The sequence below is a fragment of the Capra hircus genome, chromosome 17 (assembly GCF_001704415.2).
Source record: "Capra hircus breed San Clemente chromosome 17, ASM170441v1, whole genome shotgun sequence".
NCBI classification, from domain to species: domain Eukaryota; kingdom Metazoa; phylum Chordata; class Mammalia; order Artiodactyla; family Bovidae; genus Capra; species Capra hircus.
Window position 1 is genome coordinate 3645913 of NC_030824.1, and position 23370 is coordinate 3669282.

A 23370-nucleotide genomic window follows, 5' to 3' on the forward strand; every position below is an offset into this window, starting at 1 on the left:
GGCTGGTTGGACAGGTGCCTGTACTCCTCTGAGTTTCCCTCAGCATCGGCCCGGCACTCAGTTACTGCCTCCTGCTGTGGATGGTAACACATCCCAGCTCTGCTACCCTTTGGACTGGGAACTGGGGCCCCCTGTGGATGAGAATGGATACCCTATTTCAGATGCCTGGGGAAGGGCCAGAGCCACTCCCCTGATAAAACGCTTTGTCTGCACACACCCTCACAGCTACAGCTCTCCCATACACGTTCACCTTGCACAGTGAACACTCACTCCTTCCCTGGCCACCGCACTGTGAACCTCACCACCCTTACACACCACATGACGAAGTGGAGCAGGGCCATTGTGAGCCCTTAGACAGCCTCCAACCAGTGTGAGGCAAAGGATAGTCACCTGGGAGACAGGTGGTGACCAAGATCGGGAGTCTCCCTGGGTCTCCCTGATGTGGGCCTTAGGCTCTTTCTACTTCCCTGGTGACCCAGGGGGTAAAGAATCTGTCTGCAGTGCAGAAGATATAAGAGACCCAGGTTTGGTCCCTGGGTCAGGAAGATCCCCTGGAGAAAGGAATGGCTACCCACTCCAGTGTTCTTGCCTGGAGAATTCCATGGTCAGAGGAGCCTAGTAGGTTACAGTCCTTTGGGTCACAAAGAGTCCGACACAACTGAGTGACTAACACTTTCACACACTGTAATACACGGTGTCCATGTTGGTTGAATGGGTCTTTATTGATGTGATGAAGCCAAATCGATGATAGAGAGGGTTCCAGAGTCACATCGTTAGGAGAGCTCTCCACTGCCAACACTCTCTCAGCGGAGATTTCAAAAATGAGAGACCAAGTAACGGGTCCTTCCTGTCAATTACAGTCTTTTTGTCCTCGTGCACACAGGCTATTGAGCTAGTGGAAGTGAAACCTCCTCATTTGTTTGATCACTGTGTTTACTGAAGGAAGAAAAGCTAGGAAGAGACCCATGTTCCTCCTCCTAAGTAGAGACTAGATAATTCCAGGCTTTGAGATACTCAGGATTCACAAGTGCTTCTGAGTTAAAACTGTGCAACTGTCTGGATGCAAAAGGCAAGAGGCTTTTTTTCAACAGTGAGACGCTTATTTTAAGAATGCAACTCCAGGGTCGGTTAACAACCAGGGCACCTAACAGAACTTACTGATTTTGTGTGTGTCTTATGTGTAGATTCCTGGCAGTTGAATATAATCATTTGCCTTCAGACCAACAGATTTGTTCTGTAAATAATAACTGTTAGATAATAGTGTAGATTGCAATCTTGAGACGATACAAGGAGAAGTAATTTCTAGAGTGATATAGGGGCTTCCCTGGTGGGGCTCAGATGGTAAAGAATCCACCTGCAATACGGGAGACCCAAGTTCGATCCCCGGGTCAGGAAGATTCCCCTGGAGAAGGGAAGGGCAACCCACTCTAGTATTCTTGCCTGGAGAATTCCATGGACAGTGGAGCCTGGGGGCCCCCAATCCATGGGGTCAAAAAAAGTCAGACACAACTGAGCGACTAACACTTTCACTTTCAGAGGGATGTAGAGGAACAGCAAATTAAACTTCGTTCCACCCTAATACAAGCATTTCCAGTGAGATGAGTTGGTGACGGAGCCTTTCGCTTTCTGATAAGAAGCAACAGTGCCCCGGGCAGTGTTGACAGTGTGTGCTGCTGCAGGGTGGCGGGGGCCCCAGGAGTGTGGGTTTAGGCCCCTGGCTCTTCCCTCGGGTCTGCACTTGCTGTGCCTCTGGCTGTACTGTACCTCTGCCGTACCTCCCTCACTGGGAAGGGCTGCTCGTTCTCGTGGCCCTGCCGTCCTGGGTGATGCTGGCACATCTGTCTTTGGTGGCAGCTCACACTCTTCCTTCCCCCTGAACTCTTGCTGGCCTCTCCTCTGTGCCCCACAGCATGGAGTGATGCCCAGGCAACTTGAGCAGCTGTGGAACTGGCTCCCTGCACTAAGGTCACACAGGTCTTCAAGGACACCTCTCAACCCTCCTCCTCCCTTCCCCCCACAGCAGTCCTCTCAAAGGTTCACTTCAACCAAAAAGGGGCATTTATAATAAGGTCATGGGGTCAAAGCGTCCCCTGAAACCTGAGGCGAACTTAGAATGGGGAAGGAAAGATGTGGGGAGCCCCGGCTGCGCAGGGCAGCCTGGTCCCGCCCCTGCTCAGCCACTCCCTTGTGTGCCTCCTGTTTGCTCCTTCTCCTCGTCCCAAGTGGGAAGGGCCATCAGAAGCAGCTGCTGTGCTCACACATGGCCTGCAGAGCTGACAACAGCGAGTCACACTTCGCTCTCCCTGGATTTCTCGGCACGGATTCTGGGAAAGGAATCTGATTGGCCCGCCTAGACCTGGCGTCCACCTCTGGTCCAGTCAGCAGTGGGGGTTGTCAGGTACACACTTGGCAGCAGCAACTCGCCCCTGTGGCCCTGTGGGTCAGGGAGACAGTTTCTACAAGTAGAATCATCATGACCAGGGCAGATGCCCTCAAGTCGTCTGCTGCACCACAGCGTTCTCCCTGTTGCTTTAAAGCCTTGCCACAGCGTCTCTGTTCCCCTGGCTCTTCTCCCTTACGAGATGCCACAGAGCAGGACGCTGCTTCTCCACTCCTCCTTTCTTTGCTGTCCCTGAAAGGAAGCCCCAGGCTCTTTCCACCTGAAGTTTCACTTATAATCATGATGAAAAAACAGACAGGGACTAGCAAGTAATTCACATGGAAAAATTTCAGAGGTCTTAGAAGTCTTGAGTTCAGAGTCGCACGTCTTTGGTTTCAGAGACTCTTGCTAAGTGGCTTCTGGGATAAGTGGGTCTTTTCAGCTGTTGGCTAACTAGCTGTGCAAAGCCCAGTGCCCACGGTGCCTGCCCTCTGTCTGCCTTTTCATATCTCCAAGACATTCTCTGGCACCCAGCTCTGGACTCCCATAATACAGAGTGCTGGCGCAGTCAGACTGGCCTCGTCATCAGGAAACCCAGAATGAGTGTGTGCAGTGGCAGCAAATGAACTAACTCTTGCCTCAAGTTGTTTTTTTTTTTTTTTTCAGTTATAAAGAGGTCTTGGGACTTCTCTAGTGGTCAGTGGTTAAAAATCCATGTGCCAATGCAGGGAACACAGGTTTGATCCCTGGTCTGGGAACTAAGATCCCACATACTGCAGAACAGCTAAGCCTGTGTACCACAGTTGCTCAGCCCGAGCTTTCGTGCTCTCGAGCTGCAGCTATGAAGCCCAAGTACCCTGGAGCCTGCGCTCCACAAGGGAGGCCACACAAAGAGCAGCCACACTCTGCAACTAGCGTAGCCCCTGCTCGTCACAGCTAGAGAAGACGTGTGGGCAACAGTGAAGACCCTGTGCATCGCGAGGAAGACTCATAGATAAATTTTTGTAAAAAATTTAAAAAGAAATCTTTGCTTTGAAAGAAGGGGCATTTCCTGCCCTTGAGCTGATTCCATCGGCTTGGGACTAGCGGTACCGGAGCTACCACAGCTACCGACCTGTGCTTCCTGCTGCACCAGGAACTGAATGGGGCTTCTCCCCATTGTTTCTAGCTTCAAGGTTGCCAGGGGTGGTCTTTGGAAAGTAACTGGTTATCAGTGCAGAAGAGGCCTAGAGATGGGGTAGGGGGATGAAGAAGGAATGAGTTAGCAGAGGGATGCTGAGACATGAATTAAAGTATGCTTGTGTGATGCTTCAGTCACAGCTGTCAGAGGGATGACAGAGAGTGTGTACTTGGAGAGATCGGGAGGCCATGCTTGCAGATGAAAATCCTCTCTGGAGATCGTGGCCAAGCCCTGTCCCCCAGAACAGGACAGCTTGGGTGCCGCTCCGTGGCACCTGATTCATGAGCCATTTCCATCTCTGGGGAAAGCTGCATGTGAACAGCATTTTGGAGCCTGTTCTGTGCCAGCATGATCTGTATTCCCGAGAGCAGAGGAAGGACCAGTCTGCTCAGCCTGGAGCAGATGCTGGTAGGGCAGGTGAGCACTGCGGAGAAGCCACCGCCCACCTACTGGGTCCCCCAGCTCACCCTTACCAGGACTGGCACCACCATCATGCACCTTAGCCCGCATATACTGGCTTTAGCCTTTGCCTTCACTGTTCTCCATAACCAAAATGATCCAAATCTCAACCTTCCACCCAGCCCCATGCAGGAGCCTGGGGCAAGGTCCAGCCAGAACTCTGGCTGCTGGGCAAATGCAAAGTCAGGGGCCTGGAACAAGAATGGAGAACGCTGCCTCCCTCGGAGGTCCAACAGGAGAAAGGGCCAGGGAGGCAAATCTGAGCCAGAATATCCTTAGGCCCAGGGAGCCACCCGGGGCGGAGAGGTAGCCCAGGGGGCGGGACAGGCAGGCCGGCCAGGGATCCAGGGCTAGGCCCACTGGACTGGATGTGGGCAGAATAGGGAGAAAGGCATTGGCACGGCCCTGGCTTCCTCATTCTGGGCAGCCTCCCATCTCCTCTTCCCCAACCTTGCCACCTGGCCCACACCTTTTCTGTCCTTCCAGGCCTCTGGTCCCTCCTTTGCTGAACTGTGGCCACCAGTTTTGTCTGCCAAGCTGGCACTTCTCTGCTCTTCCTTCTGTTTGAGATCATGGCCATCAGAAGAGTGGCCAGAGATTGGCCATGTGTCCAAGTGCTCCAGGGACTCTCTCTGCACAATCACGGGCTGTTTATCTGTTCATATGCTCATGTTCAGCCTCGATCTCTTTCTCTCTCATCCCCAGTACTTCATTTAATCCCTATACAAATAGATACCACTATGTAATGATTTATTTTTGTGTTTCAGAGATTAGTTTGTCCACCTAGCACTTCCCTGAGCTTGTCAAGGATAGAGGCCGACTTCGTTTGGAGTGATCCAAGCCCCAGCTAAGGGCCCGGCACACACTGGTTGCACAGTGAATTGTTTTGAGGGTTGGTGCGCCTGATGGCCAGATGGATAAATAAGTAGCATCGAGGTTTATCTTGCTTTTCTGAATTTCTTTCAGGATTTAGTAATAGCAGGATTTAATTTATGTTTTTTAATGAACATAAGATATGTTTCAGTCAGCATCAAAGCAAGAGCAAGAAATCACCCAGTAGTCTGAACAGGGATAGATAGACACTCTAACAGAGAAGTGAATGAAAAGGGATTGACTAGTAAGAATATTCTAAAGGATATAGGAAGAGCAGATGTAAGGAACAGTCACTATCCTGAGGAGGAAGGCCCCACCTCACCCCACCCTCACTGAGGGCTGAGATCTGGCCTTTGTTGGAGAGGCACCGCCATGGCTCACAGCAGAGAAGATGCTGGAAATCCACCCTCAGAATTTGCTGGAACTGTGCTCTCTAGGGTGCTGTGGAAAGCTGTTCACGGGGGGCTGTGCTAGTCCACTACAGAACCACCCAGGGATGGATGCCAGGGGCAGTTGATGGCCACTGGAGGCTGCCAACTGCTGTGTGCTGCGAAAGTAGGCTTGTGGAGAAGGCACCAGAGCTGCAGGAACTGGGCCCTGGAGAAGGCACCCGCCCAACAGGAGCCCGCTGAACACACACACCAGAAACAGGAGGGCAGAACCCCTTCCTCCTGCCTGTCTCTCTAGTGCTGCCTACTGACAGTGCTGAGAACTGTGCCCACTGACAAAGGAATAATATTTAAGGGGCTGTGATCCGTTATCACAGGGCGGGCAAGGCAGAATGAATCCGGAGCATAGAAGCAGTAAATGGATAACTGGCACGCTGTGCATGTTATTCTTCTGATGTCATTTCTATAAGATTAATACATGCAAAGATTTGTGTGACTACCACCATGACCAGGATACAAAATGGTTCTGCAACCCAGAAAGCTCCGTGTTTTTATCATCATACCCTATACCTCCCTCTGCCACCATCCCCTAGCAACCACTGATCAGTTCTCTGTCAGTACAGTCTTTTCTTTTGAGAATGTTACATTAAAAGAATCATACAGTATATAACCTTTTAAAACTAGCTGCTTTCACTCAGCCTCAAGTTTTTGAGTCTTTCAAGTTGCTGACTGTATCAGTAGTTCATTCTTCTTTATTACTGAGTGTTCCATTGTATGGATGTACCATGGTTTGCTTATCCATTCATTTGCTGAAGGACTTCTGAGTTGGTTCTTGTTTGGGGTAGTTATGACTAGAACTGCTATAAATATTCATTGACAGTTTTTATGTCACATAAATTTCCAGTTCTTTAGGGTAAATAGGATAAATAAATTCTTTAGGAGTGGAATTTTTGGGTCATATGATAAATATATGTTTCATTTTATAGGAAACTGAAAAGTATTTTCTGTAATGACTATACCATTTTGTATCCACACCAGCGGTGTCTGAGGGTTCCAGTTGATTTGTCTTGCTAGCACTTGATATTGTCAGCATTTTAAAATCTGAGCCGTTCATATAGATGTGTAGTAATATCTCGCCATTTCTCTAATGGCAAAATGACACTGAACATTTCTTCATATGCTTATTAGCCATCCTTTTGTTTTCTTTGGTGAGAAAGAAAACTGTTAGAAGATTATTCAGCTCTCTTGCTCACTTTTCAGATTAAGCTGTATGTTTTTTGTTGTTGAGTTTGAAAGTTCTTTATATATTCTAGATATAAGTCTTTTAACATATACATTGGTTTACAGATGTGTGCTTAGTCACTCAGTCGTGTCTGACTCTTTGTGACCCCGTGAGCTGTAGCCTGCCAGGCTCCTCTGTCCATGGGGATTCTCTGGGCAAGAATACTCGAGTGGGTTGCCATGCCTTCCTCCAGGGGATCTTCCCAACCCGGTGATCGAACCTAGGTCTCCCCCCATTGCAGGTGGATTCTTTACCATGTGAGCCACCAGGGAAGCTGCAATATCTGGTTTACAGAGATTTTCTTGCAATCCATAGCTTGTCTTTTTCTTCTCTTAACAGTGTCTTTCACAGAGCAAAAGTTTTTAACTTTTATGACATCAGCTTTATCAGTTTTTTTTCTTTCTAGATCATGCTGTTGGTGAAACGAATCTGAGAAATCTGATCACAAAAATTTTCTCCCTTATTTTCTTCTAACAGTCTTATAGTTTTATATTGTTATATTTAGATCTGTGATTCATTTTGTGACTTAGTTTTTCTATAAGGTGTATTATGTAGTCTGAGGTTTATTTTACAAGGTTCATTTCTTTGCATGTGGATGTCCAGTTGTTCCAAAGCCATTTATTGAGAAGACTTCTTCCTCTGTTAAGTCATCTTTGCAATTAACCTTTGTCTAAAGTTAATTGTCCACATTTGAATGGGTCTAGTATTAGACTCTATTCTATTTCATTGATATATGTTGTTTTTGTTGTTCAGTCACTTAGTTGTGTCCCTACTGTTTGCCACCCCATGGACTACAGCATGCCAGGCTTCCCTGTCCTTCACTATCTCTCGGAGTTTGCTCAGACTCATGTCCATTGCATCGGTGATGCCATCCAAACATCTCATCCTCTGTCACCCCCTTCTCCTCTTGACCTCAGTCTTTCCCGGCATCAGGGTCTTTTCCAATGCTCTCTATGTCTGTCCTTTTAAGAATACAACATTATCTTTGTTACTGTGGCTTTATAGCAGGTCTTAGAATCTGGCAGTGCCATTCCTCCAGCTTTATTCTGCTTCTTCAAAATTGCTTTACCTGCTGTAGTTCATTTATCTTTTTATATAAATTTTAGAATTAACTTCTGTATAGCTATAAAAATGGCTTGATATTTTGATTGGACTTATGTTAAACTTAGAGATTACTTTGGGAATTGAGTCTTAGGATCTGTGAATATGGTTTAGATCTTCTTTATCCATTCATCTGTCAACAGACATTTAGGTTACTTTCATGTCTTGGCTATTGTAAATAATGCTGCTATGAACATTGGAGTGTGTATATCTTTTTGAATTAGAGTTTTCATCTTTTTTGTATATATGCCCAAGAGTGGGGTTGTTGGATCACATGGTAACTCTTTTGTTTTTTAAGGAATCTCCATACTTTTCTTCATAGTGGCTGCACTAATTTACATTCCCACCAGCAGTGAAGGAAGATTTCCTTTTCTCCAAACCCTCTTCAGCATTTATTCTTTGTAGACTTTTTGAGGGCTTCCCTGGTGGCTCAGAGGTTAAAGTGTCTGCCTGGAATGTGGGAGACTCAGGTTCGATCCCTGGGTTGGGAAGATCCTCTGGAGAAGGAAATGACAACCCACTCTAGTACTCTTGCCTGGAGAACCCCATGGAGGGAGGAGCCTGGTAGGCTACAGTCCACGGGGTCGCAAAGAGTCGGACACGACTGATGGTCATCCTGACCAGTATGAGGTGACCCTTCATTATAGTTTTGATTTGCATTTCTCTAATAATCAATGACATTGAACATCTTTTTGTGTGCCTCTTGGCAATCTCGTATATCTTCTTTGGAGAAATGTCTTCTTAGCTCTCCTGCTCAGTTTTTGGTTGGGTTACTGTCTTATTTTTTTATATTGAGCTGTATGAACTGTTTGTTTATTTTGGAAATTAAGCCCTTGTTGGTCACATCATCTGTAAATATTTTCTCCCGGTCCATAGGTTGTTTTTTCATTTTATTTATGGTTTCCTTTCCTGTGCAAAAGCTTGTAAGTTTGATTATGTCCCATTTGTGTATTTTTGCTTTTATTTCTTTCACCTTGAGAGACTGACCTAAGAAAACATTGCTACAATTGTTGTTAGTGTTTTACATATATTCTCTTCTAGAAGTTTTATGATGTCATGTTTTATATGTAATTCACTAATCTATTTTGAGTTTATTTTTATGTATGGTGTGAGGGAAAGTTCTAACTGTTTCGATTTACATGCAGTTGTCCAGCTTTCCCAATACTACTTCCTATCTTTTCTCCATTGTATATTTTTACCTCCTTTGTCTAAGATTAACTGACCATAAATGTATGGGTTTATTTCTGGGCTCTCAGTTCTGTTCCATTGATCCATATATCTGTTTTTGTGCCAATACCACACTGTTTTGAATTCTGTAGCTGTGCAGTATTGTCTGAAGTCCAAGAAGGTTATGCCTCCACTTTTGTTCTTTTCCTTCAGGATTGCTTTAGCAATTCTGGGTCTTTTGCTATTCCATATAAAATTTAAGATTATTTGTTCTAGTTCTGTGAAAAATGTCATGAGATAGTTTGATAGGGATCACATTAAATTTTTAAATTATTTTGGGTGGTATGGCCGTTTTAACAATATTAATTCTTCCAGTCCTAGAGTGTGGGATATCTTTACATTTCTTTGAATCATCTTCAATTCCTTTATCAGTGTCTCATAGTTCTCAGCGTATATGTCTTTTATCTCCTTGGTCAGGTTTATTCCTAGGTGTGTTTTTTTTTTTTTTTGATACAATTTTAAAAGGGATTTTTTCTTTGTCTTTCTGATATTTCATCATTAGTGTAGAGAACTGCAGCAGAGTTCTGTATGTTACTCCTGTGTCCTGCTACCCTGCAGAACTTGTTTATCCATTTTAGTAGTTGTTGTGTGGAGTCTTCAGGAGTTTCTATCTAGAGCACCACATCATCTGCATATGATGACGGTTTTACCTCTTCCCTTCATTTTTATTTCTTTTTACTTCCAATTTAAGGTTGAACATAAGTGGTGAGAGTGGGCATCCTTGTCTTGTTCCAGATTTTAGTGGGAAGGTGTTCAGCTTTTCACTATTTACTGTTATATTGGCTGTTGGTTTGTCATAAATAGCTTTTATTATGTTGAGATATATTTCCTCATGGTCATATGGTTTTTGTCTTTTATTGTTGTGGTAGTATATCACATTGATTTGCATATGTTGAATCATCCTTGTGACCTTGGAATGACCTAGCTTGATCATGGTGTATGATCCTTTTATGTGTTGTTGTATTTGGTGTGCTAATATTGTGTTGAGGATTTTTGCATCAATATTCATCAAAGATATTGGCTTGTAATTTTCTTTTCTGGTAGTGTTGGTTTTAGTATCAGGGCGATTGTGGCTTCATAGAATGACTTCGGGAGTGTTCCCTCCTCTTCAGTCTTTTAGAAGAGTTTGAGAAAGATTGGTGTAAGTTATTTATATATTTAGTGGAATTCTCCTGTGAAACCATCCAGTCTTGGAATTTTGTTTGCAGTGAGATTTTAAAAAATTATATTACAGATTCTATTTCACTAATAGGGATTGGTCCAGTCAGATGATCTGTTTCTTGATTCACTTTTGGTAGGCTGTACATTCCTAGAAATTTGTCCATTCCTTTTAGATTGTCCTATTTGTTGGCGTGTAATTCTTCATAGTATTCTCTTCTTTTTTTGTATTTCTGAAGTATCTGTTGTTATTTCTCCTCTTTCATTTTTTATTTCACTTATTGGGTCCTTGCTCTTTTCTTCTTGGTGAGCCTGGCCAGATGTTTGTCAATTTTGTCTATTCTTTCAAAAATCAGCTCTTGGTTTTATTGATTTTTTTAATTGTTATTTTGTCTCTTTTATTTCCTTTATGATTTTTCTTATTTCTTTCCTTCTGCTGACTTTATGTTGTTTGTTCTTCTTTTTCTGTTTCTTTCAGGTGGAAGGTCAAGTTGTTTATCTGAGATTTTCTTGTTTCTGAGGAAGGCCTGTATTGCTGTGGACTTCCTTCTTATTCTGTTTCTCTCTCTTTCAGTTGGTAGGCTAGGTTTTTATCTGGGTTTTCCTTGCTCTGAGGAAGGCCTGTATTGCTGTGGACTTCCTTCTTAGAACTGCTTTTGCTGCATCACATAGGTTTTGTATGGTTATGTTTTTATTGTCATTGTCTTGAGGTGTTTTTTAATTTCCTCTTTGATTTCATTATTGACTGGTTTTTTAGTAACATGCTGTTTAGTTTCCATATGATGATTTTTTCTTACTTTTGTCTTTTCTTTCCATGTAGTTTCATGCTACAGAGGTCACAAAATAGTGTTGAAATAATTCTATCCTCTTAAATTTGTTGAAGCTTGTTTTGTGTCCCATTGTGTGGTCTACCATAGAAGGTGTTCCAGGTCTGCTTGAAAATAATGTGTATTCTGAGCTTTTGGATGTAATATCTGAAAATATCAACTAAGTGTAACTGTTCTGTTGTGTCATTTAGGATCTCTGTTGCCTTATTGGTTTTCTGTCTGGAAGATCTGTCCATTGATGTCAGTGGGGTGTTAAAGTCTCCTATTATTATATTCCCATTGCTTTCTCCCTTTGGGTCTGTTAGTATTTGTTTTATGCACTTAGGCACTCCTGTTTTGGGAGCATACATCTTAATGAGTGTAATATTCTCTTCTTGTATCAATCTTTTTATTGTATAGCGTCCTTTGTCTTTCCTTATAGCTTTTGTGTGACATGAGTGCTGGTGCGTCCACCTTCTTGTCATTTCAGCCCCCGCAGCACCTGTTATGGAAGTTTCGGCTGCATGGCCTCTTTGCTGTGCGTGTGGGCGTCTCTTATTGCAGAGCACAGGCTCTAGAGCACTTGGGCCTCTTTAGCCGCAGCATGTGGCCTCTCTAATTGCAGCATGCAAGCTTAGCTGTCCCATGGCATGTGGGATCTTAGTTCCCTGATGAGGGATCTTACTCACGCCCCCTGCATTGGAAGGTGAGTTCTTAACCACTGGACCACCAGGAAAGTTTTTTTTTAATATAAGCATTTAGGGCTATAAATGTATCTCTAAGTCTTTATTTATGTCTCACAAATTTTATGTTGTACTTAGAGTTTTGTTCAGCTCAAAATATTTTCCTAATTTCACTTAAGACTTCTTGTCTTAACAGTTATTTAGAAGTGAGTTGTTCAGTTTCCAAGGGTTTGGAAACTTTCCTGTTGTTTTTTTACTTTCAAATCTAAATCCATGGTGGGTGAAGAGCTTGTTTTGCATGATTTCAATTTTTAAAAAACTATTAAGGTTTGTTTTATGACTGAGGTTATGGTCCATCTTGGGGAATACTTGCTATGAATTTGACAAGAATATGTATTGAACTTTTGTTGAGTGGAGTTTTCTCTGAATGCCAGTGATATTCAGTTAGTTGATGGTATTGTTAAGTTCTTCTGTATCTTATTGATTTTCTGTGTACCAATTCTGTCAACTACTGAGAAAAGAGCATTGAAGTCTCAATTTATGCACCTTGCTTTTCAGTTCTGTCACTTTTTGCATCATATTTTGAAGCTCTGTTGAAAGGTGAAAACTCATTTGGAACCGTTGTGTGTTCCTGATGAACTGGCCCTTTTATCATCGTGTAACGTCCCTCTTTATCCCTGGTAATTTTCTTTGCTTTGAAGTCGACTTGTATACAAGTCTACTTGTTAACCACTCCAGCTTTGTTTTGGAATAATATTTGCATGGTCCATCTCTTTGCCTTTTACTTTACTCCTTCTAATATCATTATATTTGAGGAGACTTTCTTATAGAAGCATTTAATTAGATTATTTTTAAATTCCGTTCTGTCAGCTTCTATATTTAGACCATTTATGTTTAATATAATTATTGATATATGTGGGTTTATGTATGTCATATCAATATTTGAATATTTATTTTCTGTTGGCTCTTTGTTTTTATTCCTCTATTTCCCCATTCCTGCCTTATTTTGGAGTTTTGAACTTTTTAAAAATTCATTTTCATTTATCTCTTATGTCTTTGACTATGTCTCTTTTGTAACTTTTAAAATAATTATTCTAGAGATCATAATACATATATACTTTTTATAGTTTGTAGTTTACTTGCTGTTGATACTTTATGAATTTGAATGAAATGTGAAAGTCTTATCACCATATGGGAACCTCTACCACCACACCCCGCCCCCATCTTGCATTTGTCTTCTTATATACTACATCTACTTATGTGAAAACTCCAGGAGACGGTGTGAGGAGGAGGATAGTCTATTATATTTACTCAGACATTTGATATTTATATTACTCTCCCTTCTTTCTTGATGTTCCTGATGCCTTCTTATGTCATTTTTCTTCTTCCATTAGTGATTATTTTAGAGTAGTCAATTGACAGGATTGTTTGTGGCCTGGAACACGAGAACAGACATGAGAGAATAAGAAAATTGGGGGATTTTCTCTGGTCTCTCTGAGCTGGAAATAGAGAGCTTCTCCTGGAGCTCTCTGTTCATGCCGATGCCCACTTCTGCAGAGAAGTGGGGCTACAGAGAAGGGGGAGCTGCAGAGAGGCCTGTCTGATGGATTCTACAGAGACAAAGAATGTGAAGTTCAGTTGTGATTTGGTGCCATTTTGAATTCTGGTCTTCTTCTCACATTTGCCTGATATTAACTCTTCATGTTCCTCAGATATCCTGTTCCGGGCAGTCCAGACAGAGTGTGTAGTTACATTCGTTCAGCAAGATGGAGTGTTATATGCTTACTCCATTTTACCTGGAACTAGAACGTGGCATAGCAGAATATTTATAACAAATATTTAATAATATTTATTGGGTAAATAAATGAATGAGCTATCAACAATTGGTCCCAAGCTCTGTCTTCAGCACCAGACTGGAATTTCTAAGTCTCCAGCCCTTTTGGAATGAAGAGCATCTAAATAATAGCCAGTATCTGCACACTTGGCATCACCAGCACAGAGTCCTGTCTGCATGTTCAGCACGTCCAAACTAAACCCATTCCTCTGCCACTGAAGGCCACCTCCTAATTGCAGTTTCTTCATTTGCCACCACTGGCCCATCTGCTATAAATCAACGGCTAGTTGTCTTTTATCCTTTTCCTTCAATGAGTTTCAGGCAAATAAGTTCTCTTTTTGGTAATATTTTCCTGATAGTTCTTACTTTCTTACTCTCCACCTTACCACCCTAGTTTACACGTCTAGACTCATGAGTTGGCCCAACCACAGGACAAGCAGAACCGTTGTTGGTGACAGTAGAGAGCAAATCATGAGGAGGAACCAGGAACATGGGGTCACAGCCAGGAATGTCCATTTATAGGGAGACGGGATTTGGGGGAGAAGGGCGCTGCTACCCAGATCTCCAAGCCTGAGGGCTGTGGAAAGCTTGCCTCACTTGGCATGTTGAGACCCAGGCACACTGATGTGTTAACACAATAGTGACTCCTGAGAATGGGGCTCCTAGTAGGTGTCAGGAGCTAACAGTCTCCTTTGGGCTTGGCCCTGGGCCCTTCAGGGCTGCTTCTGAGCAGTGCTGCTAAAAGCCACCTGACTTTCTCTCTCCTCGTGTAAGTCCATGTTCTCCACTCTGGGCCAGTTGACTACCTCTCAGACAACTGCCCTGAGCCCACCAGAAGCCTGGACTGACAGCTCTCCACTGCCTTCCAGGTTCAAGGCCCTCCACCTCTCTCTCCTTCCTCTCTGCCACTCTTACCATCTCCTCCAGCTCACCAGGGCTAGTCCCTGGGCCCCAGAGAGCCCCCCACTCTCTTACCTCCATGCCTTCTCATACCATTCCATCCCCTGATTCCCACACACCACCCCAGTCCCTTCCTGTCTAAGCTGTCCTTCCAGTGCCTCTCAGATGCCGCCGATTCCAGAGGGCTCTCGCATCCTCCCTTTCTTGACTCCAGGCCGACACCCTCCTGCCTCTTTAACCCACCTTAGCCCGTGGTCACTGGTCATACTGGATGTATTGTACCTTGAAGGCATGTTACTGTCTTCTGTTTGGCCTCTGTGGCTCTTGGATGTAGGTCTCGGTTAGTAATCCTTGTTGGATCAAAGTGAATGGAACCAGACCAGCTGCTGTGCCATCTCTAGAAAGTCTCTTAGAGAGATGAGAGGGCTGTGATTGTGATATGACAACCGCTGATGGCAAGGCACTCGGGCTCCCTGCCGTAGGGATGAGGCTCGCTTTGTAAATGGGAGATTCCCTTATCTGTGACATCACCTGTTTGTTTTTCCCTTTGGTGTTAATACTCTGAAGGGTCAGGAGACAGGAAACAGCCGCATTAAGCATGAGATTCTGAGGGCTCCGTCCGCAGCTGACAGTGAGAGCAGAGCTGCAAGGTATAGAGGCTGATACCAGTTCAGCCAATTCTTCTCCCCTTTGCAAGCACCAAATGACAGGCAGATTTCTCAGCTCCAAGCAGGCCGTCATGTTCAGACGATAAATGTGTCCCTAGACAGAAGAGCTTGTTGAGTGATATTTACCAGGGTCTCCATGAAGGGCCCTGAGCTCCCAAGGGAGCATTTTCAGCCTTCAGCTGCTGGCCTGGTCGACTGACACCTGTGGGGTGGCAAGAGGAATAAAGCTTTGTTCCCTGCTCTCCAGCAGGGTGGAGGCACGGTGATTTGTTTAGGTGCTTGGAAGTTTCCTGGTTCCTCTTGTTTCCTGTCTTCATTCCCTCCCTCCCCTGTCAAATCCCAGCAGGGAGAGATGGACTGTGTGAGAGGCTTGGAACCTCAGAGCGGGAGGGGCGGGAGTCAGGCTTGGCTAGCTCCTCAGCTTCTCCAGACCTAGAGGAGATGACGAGAGCTGCCTCACAGGCTTGCTGTACAGATGAGATCACACCTGGCTAGAAATACCCTGCATGTTGTAAGATGCTCCCCAGTGTTGGCATCATTTGGCCATTCTTCCTTGTACACCTGCTGTGTGCCAGGCACTGCTGGGTCTGAAGGGCGGGTTCAGTTGTGGGCGCCAGGAAGAAGTTGGGCTAGTAATGCCTTGATCAGCCATTGGTGTGGTTCTGGGACGAAGGAGAGTAGCTGACTCTGAGATCACACCTCTTTGCCGTCCCTGAAGGCTGTCCATCTCCCAGCCCTTCTCTGGGGCTCAGCTCCTGGGATCCCCGCCCAGTGGTGGGGCATTGGTGTGACCTCCTCCAAGGAGCATGGCTGAGTAGGGCTCCGGTGCCTCGTGCCAGGCTCTCCAGAGAGACAGGACCAACAGGGCATCATGCACACGGGCTTTGTTGTGGGGAATTGGCTCACACGGTTCTGAAGGCTGAGACGAGGTCCCAGGTCTGTTGTTGGCGAGCCAGAGACGGAGAGCCGGTGGTGTAAGTTGTGGGGTGTCCACATCTGAGGTGGGAAGCGCCACACCCCAGCTCCAGGGGAGTGGGCAGGGAGGCCTCTCTCACTCCCTCTTCTCCCGTTCAGATGCTCAGTGGATTGGACAGGGCCCACCGGCCTGGGAAGGGCAGTTTGCTTTCCTCAGTCTAGATTCCAATGTTAATCTCACCCGGAAACGCCCTCGCAGCCTCACTACCCAGAGTGACGCTGGGCCAGGCACCCCGGCCAGGCCTGCTCATGTTGACACATAAAATGGACCCTCTCATCAGGGCTGACGCTCACGCAGAGCCTTCAGGTTTACTAAGTGGCGTCACGTGCTGCATCTCGGCCCCAGGACGACCCAGGGTGGGGGGAGTCATCCATTCTCTGTCCTGTGGTCCTGACGCCAGGGGCTCACCGGCCTGGCTGTTCGAGGCAGGCCATGCTCAGCTTCAGCCTGAGTCTCAGTGTGCCGAGCCTCTTCTCTGGCAGCAGGTCTGTCCCTTCCCAGGTGCCACTTCTCCTGCACACGAGCAGCTTGCGTGGCTGGTCCGTGAGTCTGTCCTGTGCCTCCAGGGCTCTCTACCCCTCCACCCGCTCCTTCGGCAGCAGGAGCTTTACACACAGTGCCGTGCGGGCTGGGAGTCGCTTCTGCATTTCCAGAGTCTGGGAGCAATGGGCGCTGAAGGAAGGCGGGGCTCCACACATGGAGCGGCCTTTGCTGAGCCCCCAGCGCAGTGGCCAGGGCCGCCGTGGGGACCGGGGGCGGCACTCCCTCTGCGTGTCTGCGGCTGCTTGAGCTGCCTCTTTTGGCCTCTCACACATTTAATATGCCCTCTGTTATTTTAATCAGGCTGGTGAATCGAGGCACTCCTGAGTATTTCTCTTTATTTAAAACCCATCCTGAGATGTTCTTTCACAGTCTGTCATAGGGGAAATACGAATTTAGTAATTCAAAACTTACAGCATCTTCATGTTGACCTTGGAATGGGCTTCAATCAGCCACGTTTCTCAAGCCTACATTTCAAACAGTCCCCCTCTGCCTGGCCTTGCAGCCACTCTTGGGCATGTCTGTCTTCTCGTCTGGAAAAGTGCCTCTAGGGACTGTGCATCCCCCGCCTGGTATGGTGCCTGGCACAGGCAAGTGCTTAGTTACTGGTTCTGAGCTGGAATGGACCGGAGCTCCTGCCACTGTGCACTTGCCCAAGCCCTGTGCTGGTGGAGTGCCCGCCGGCCGGCAGGACACAGCAAGTGGTGCCATTCGTTCAGCAAGGAGCGATTCTGCACCCTGTCCATGTGGGGCACACGCTGGACACAGGGAGTGCACCCCGGGCACTGGCACAACCCCTTCCTGAAGAGGGTTTGCAGCCAGGGGCTAGTGCTGGACATGAGCAGGCGGACTGCCGGGAGCAGGAAGGGACTCGGGAGGAGCCGGACCATGCTGGAGCCGATGGACGGGGCCTCGGAGCAGGCCTGCAGCACTCGGCACCTTTCTCTGCTGTTTTCCCGCAGGGCCTGCGCCAGCAGCGAGACCGAGAGTGAAGCCGGAGACATCATGGACCAGCAGTTCGAGGAGATGAACAACAGGCTCAACTCTGTCACTGACCCCACTGGCTTTCTTCGGATGGTTCGTCGCAACAACCTCTTTAACAGGTGCGTGTGGCCCTGCCTCCCGGGCAGTGCAGCTTCCGTGACCTTCCAGCTGCGTGGGCTCTGGTGGGATGGCGGTCTGCAGGGGCGAGCGCGGGGCTCTGGCCCTTGGGGTCACAGCAGCCCCTCCAGGTCGGGGGAGGAAGTGTGGCAGGCCTGATGTGACCGTCCACTGTGGCTGGGTGGGAGGCCCAGGGGACAGTCGGCTGCTTCCTCCCGAGGCCTCGGGGCTGATCTCCCAGATGTCAGGAGAGGCCGCACAGGGCTGCGCCACACACTTTCTCCCTGGCCAGCTTTTGCCTATAGCTCACGGCCAGGCCCCTGTGCAGACCTCTCTGGCCTCAGGTTGAGGAGGCCAGATGAGCAGATGCCAGCATTGCTGGGGAGGAGCCCGTCCACACCTGGGCCTGTCTCCACTACTTGACCATAGGCCTCAGTGGTGCTGAGATGAGCCAAGGTTGAAATTGCCAACTGGTGCGCCCCTGCGTCTTTTCACCGGGGGTGCAACCTGAGCTGTGTCCAGATGAACAGGGGAGGCGGTTGGGGTTAAGGAGCACTTCTCCCGCTGTCACTGGTTGGCAACACCTGGGAGTCACATTTGGAGAGACCTTTCCAGAAAGACACCCTGGGCACTGAGGCCTTCGCCTCTGAGTGTGGTAGGGGGAGCGGGCGCGCGGGAGGGAGTGGCCGTTGTGGGCAGGGCCATCACACCCCCAGTGCTCCTGCTCCAGGCCCTGGTTTCCTCCCATTATTGTGCTGTCAGGGTGACAAACGTGTGTTTACTTTCCCAGGGGTGAGTCAGATGGGGTGGCAGCCAGGAGCCAGGGCTGAAGAGACTGGCATTTGGTTGTCAGGAGGCCAAAACCCAGGCTGGTTCACTCCCAGTTTCCTCTACGGCCCTGCCCCCTTCGCAGGTGTCCCTCGTGGCTCTAATTTCTTGGAAGGGACAGGACCAGGCACGAGGAGGTGTGGGGCTGAGGCTGGCTCCATCCTCAGCCTCAGCTCCTCGGGCTCTGGGGCGGGCAATCTCGGCTCTCCCAGTGCTGCGATCCCTGGTTGTAAACTGGGGTGTGAAGAGTGCAGGGCTCGGGTCTGGCCTTGTCGCCTGTCAGCTATGGGACCTGCGGCAGGTGACTTCACCACTGTCAGCCTTTTTCTCATCACTGAAGTGGAAACAAGCTTCCTACTTTGCAGGGTTCCCTTAACATGGAATTACAGCAGCTCATGTATGAACAGCACACGCTAGGCTTTGGAGTGTGCAGAAAGCTCATAGGTGTGCTGACTTTCTGCTGTCTTGAGTGAAGTGGGAAGGACACTGGTAAACTTGGATTCTCCCGATAACGTGGGTGGATAAACTCTGGAAGGGATGAAATGTGCATGTACCTGTGCAGCTGCCCCGGGTTGCGGCCTCACCCGCCCTTTCTCTTCCCGTCCTTCCTCGGGTCGTTTGTGTGAGAGCGCACACGCCAGAGGCCGCTGTCAGGCATCTGCGGCCGACCTGATCTCAGGCACACCTGCAGGCAAGAGCCCCTCCTCCAGGGCCTTGGGCACTAGGCAAGGAAGGGGTCAAACCAGGTGTACCCGGGGTCCTAGCTCATCATCCCTGGATAAGAAGGGCTATGAATTTTGTATCATGGAGTTGCTTGTTTTAAGAAAACATTCGTTGTCACTCTGAGCAGCTCTGAGGTAGGTCCAGTGAGCCCAGGACCACGGGTTAGCTCACTAAACAATGGTTCATTAATGCGGTCAGTGCCTGCGGCCAGGCCGAGGACAGGCCAGCCTGAGGCTGGGAGGGGCCGCCAGGCCTGCAGTGCAGGAATCTGGCTTCACTGCCTGGCTGCTCTCTGCCCGGCTCCCTCGTCAGGCCTGACCTGCCTCAAGCCTCGAGCCTGCCATCAGGAAGACGCTGGCAATGGAAATCCTGCACCTCTCTGCACGCCTTGCCAGTCCTGACCTCCTAGAGGCTTCTGAGGGCAGTTCAGAGAAGAGGAAACAGTCTGTTCTTTCAGCTTTGGTGCCGCATGCCACAGGCCTCTGCTGCCAACCACAGGCCCAGGAAGTGGGGTGCTGGCCTCCGTCCATCCTAGCGACCCACAGAAGTAGAGGTATCCTGGTTAGGATGGCGCGGGCCCTTGCTACCTTCTAGCCCAGCCATGGCTGTAGCAGATGAGGGGCACACAGGCCAGGAGGGTGGAGACCTGCCACCCAGCAGGTACAGGACTCTGTGTCCGGTCCCACCTCCCCACTGCCCTGACCTCGTGGGGTCCCCGCAGGCCTTTCTCTCTGCCCCTTCATGACCAGGAGGTGGGGCTGGTGTGTCACTGGCTGGGACGGCTGAGAAGTGGCTTTTCTGCAGACCCCAATGCTGTGGGGGCTTGCAGAGTGCCGTCCCCGAGCCCAAGGTGGTGAGGTGGCAGCAGCCATGTGTATAAGCAGCGCCAGGTCCCTGCTGCAGGGCCCTCCAGCTCTGTGATTCATGGGCTGCTGGCCCTGTTGTTCCGGGTGGTTTGCTGGACTGGTTGGGGATGAGGCTGCCACGGCAGACGCCAGTCAGCTGAGACTTGGCCTTAGAATTCTCCCCCTCCCCTCCACACACTGCACAGCTTGGTCTTTGTTCTTGAGGTCACCACAACCACTATTTTTCTTCTTGCCTCTGTGCTTTGGCAGAAAACACAGTGGCGTGTTTGAGCCCAGAGCAGGCACTGCTAGTGAGGAAAAGCAAGGAGTCTTCTCTCATTCAGTACCTGACCTTGGGGTGCCCCCCTGGGCAGAGCAGCAGCGCCCAAAGGGGCCTCTGCCCCTCGTCTTGCAGAACGCTTGAGAAGTCATGCTGAAGGCTGGAACGCCAATGCACATGTGTGTGTATGCATGTGTGAGTGTCTGAACCCAGGGGCAGTCAGCAGATCACTTTTACTGCGGAAAAGAGGAAGTGGAATGGGATATGCCGTCAGCTGCTCTGGGATTCTGGGTCGCAGGCCGTGCCCTGGCCTTGCAGGTGCACCCAGCCAGGACCCATTAGGGCCAAGATCCCAGAAGGGTTCTGACCACTGTTGCTACTGTCTTTGCTCTTTCCCCTTCTGGCAGTGTGTGTGATGGGAGGTAGGAAGAACTTTCTTATTGCTCAGGTGTCAGTGGTTGGAACCCAAGCAGACAGCAACAATGTGTCGAGGTTCTCCCTTCTAGAGAGGGGCCACCTGGGGCCAGAGCCCTCCCTCAGCTCTGCAACCTCCAACTAACACCCCAACCACCCCCGCAAAAGGGTGAATTGGCAAACAAGACTCCTCGGCCTGGTCAGGGTCCCCCAAGAGAGTCAGTGACAAAGACTGAGGGTCCTGTGGGAAGAGAGGGTAGCACCACCATCGTGGGGGATAAGCCTCCCATGACCAGACGGGAAAGAAGAGATTAAAGAGAGGGCCCCCAGGCATGGTCCACACGCCCATGTCAGTGTGGCTCCAACATGGACCTTCCCGATGGGCGGGTCACATGGGACCAGTGACAAGGCCAGTGTTAGGATCCATGTCTGGCCAGCTCCAAAGACAGAGCTCCGGCCCCCAGATCCCACCCATCTAAGGCTCCCTCCAAGTGGTCACAGCCTTTGCCTGAACTCCTCCAGTGAGCGAGAACTCACCACTTCTGAGGCAGTGCCTTCTGTCCCTGTACAACACTAATTTGGCTCTGGGGTTTTTTTGTAAATGAGTGAGACTCCATGAAATTCCACAAGTTTGTGGGGGTACAGGTCCTGTGTGGGACAGGACCCACAGATCACCCATGGGTACAAGGCCCTTTGGAAAGGGTGTTTCTGTGTTAGCATCAGCTGGGCAGGCCACACACACAGTGACTTCTTCTCTCCATCCCTCAGTGCATGGTAAGCCCATCCCCCCAACGCCCAGCTTGGGCCCCTAATGGGGTCAGCAGGAAAAGCCCGTGTGAGGCTGCCCTGGGCATCAGGTTTTCCTAGGTGACCACCCCCCTGGCCCCCGACTGGGCTGTGGAGCAAAGAGCAGAGTGGGCCGCGCCGTGGTCCCCACAGGAGGGCCGTCCCCAGCTCCTTGGTGGTGTGTGTGTCACAGCCCTTGACCAGCCTTCCCGGGAGAGCCCATGAGCAGGAGAAGAGGAGTCCTGCGTGGCCCAGGTTTGTCCCTGGGCTTGAGAGGAGTCACGTCCCTGGAAGGGCAGGGGTCTCTGCCTGAGCCCAGCCCCTGAGGAGGGAGCGGCCAGGGAGCTGGGCACTGGGTGACTGGGGAGGTGAGCAGGCAGACAGTGCCAACAGCTTATTGAATAAGTACTTAAAATGCAGCCTTTGACAGCCTTCACCTCCCTGAGGAGACAGCCTTCTTGTGAGGAAGTTCGTGGTGGAGAGTCACTGGCTGCTTGAATATAATGGGTTCATCAATTAATCTTTCCGCTGGTACCTTAAAATCCAGGCGCTTGTTCAGATCTCAGGCCAGCCAGCTCCCATTCCCTCAGCAGACACAGTTCAGAGCCCTGAGGGGAGTTTGGAGCCTCGGGTAGGGCCAAGGGTGGGGAGGAGCTGCGCAGTGGGACACAGCAGCAGATGCCTGTGGAGTAGGCACTCGGCCCTGTCTGCCAGGGCCACTCCCAGCTCCTCGAATGTGGGGCAGGAGGCCCCCTGAGGAAGGCTGGGGCCTCTTGGGACTCAAGAGGAGCAGAAGCAGGAGCCCCAACCCAAGTCCTGGGACCCTGCTGCTGTGAGCGCAGACAGGAAGCCTCCTGAACTGGCCACTGGAACGTGAGAACCTGTGATAGAGACCTCAGGGCAGGAGAGGAGCTGCCTGAGCAAAGGTGGGCGGCACCTGGAAGGAGCTCAGCACTGTGGGGACCTCCGCCTCCCCTCTCCACTGTCTCCCCTCCCCCCAACCCTCCTCCCCCTGGCCTGCACACCCTGACCTGGGCACGTCCTGCAGCATCTCTGTCGAGCATTCCAGACGATGCAAGGCCTGAGACTGTGGCAGTGCTGGGCCCTGGGCTCCCAGCTTCCTGATGCCTGACTGTTGAGAGCTGGTTGGGCCCTGCCCCTGCCCTGGGCCTCAGGGCCTCAGGCCTAGAGTCTCCGTTTACCCACCTGTGGCGGGGTGGGCTGGGGTCTGAGGCGAGACTTGGCTATGGGAGGCTTGCAGGGACAGGCGTGTATGTGCCCGACCAGGCCCACCCCAGCTGAGGCCCCTCCCTCCTGTGGCCCGAAAGATGGCAGGGCCCCTGGGAAGCGTTCCTGGCTCAGCTCCCATCTTGGCCCTGTGTGCACGGGGTCAGGTGGGAAGGTCCTGAGTTTTGGTAGGGAATTGAGAGCAGCACGGAGGACCTCCAGGTGCAGGGGCACCCGCCCTGCGCCGCCTCAGCCAGCCCGCCCCTCCGTGCTTTCATGAGTCACCCCTTTGCCCCCTGTGCTCGCTGCTCCCCTGTGTTCTGCTGGGTCCGTGTCCCTCCTCAGAGGAGGGTGGCCTGTTCTCCTGGTGTAGAGGCCTCCGGGTGGCAGTGGGGCCCTGGTCCTTGCGAGTCTCGGATGCGCCAAGCTTAGGTTTGGGTTCCTCCCTCCGAGCGAAGAGACCGGCGGGACAGACGGGACCTCAGGGCCAGGCTGGCCACCTCCGTCCATGGGGTCTTCGGGCTTGATGGGGCCCTTGCTTAGTCTCACCTGTGGAGGGCTGAGCCATGCTCCTCCATTTCTGCTGCTCACCTAGCTGCCCATCTTGACTGAAAGCCTGAGAAATGTGTGTGTGTGTGTGGCGGGTGCAGGGAGGGGGTGTGCCACCACCCCGGCTTTGCATGTGCCCTCAACTCCCCTCCTTCATGGGG

The 23370-nt window shown here is 49.6% G+C and overlaps 1 protein-coding gene across 3 annotated transcripts in view; it reads left to right on the forward strand.

The window, feature by feature from the left end:
* Positions 1–23370, forward strand: part of TTC28 (tetratricopeptide repeat domain 28) — a 574371-nt gene that overhangs the window by 523279 nt on the left and 27722 nt on the right. For all 3 annotated transcript variants that reach the window (XM_018061050.1, XM_018061051.1, XM_018061052.1), the window contains one exon: positions 17419–17559. In XM_018061050.1, the coding sequence (XP_017916539.1) occupies positions 17419–17559 (141 nt within the window). The remainder of the gene's footprint in view (positions 1–17418; positions 17560–23370) is intronic.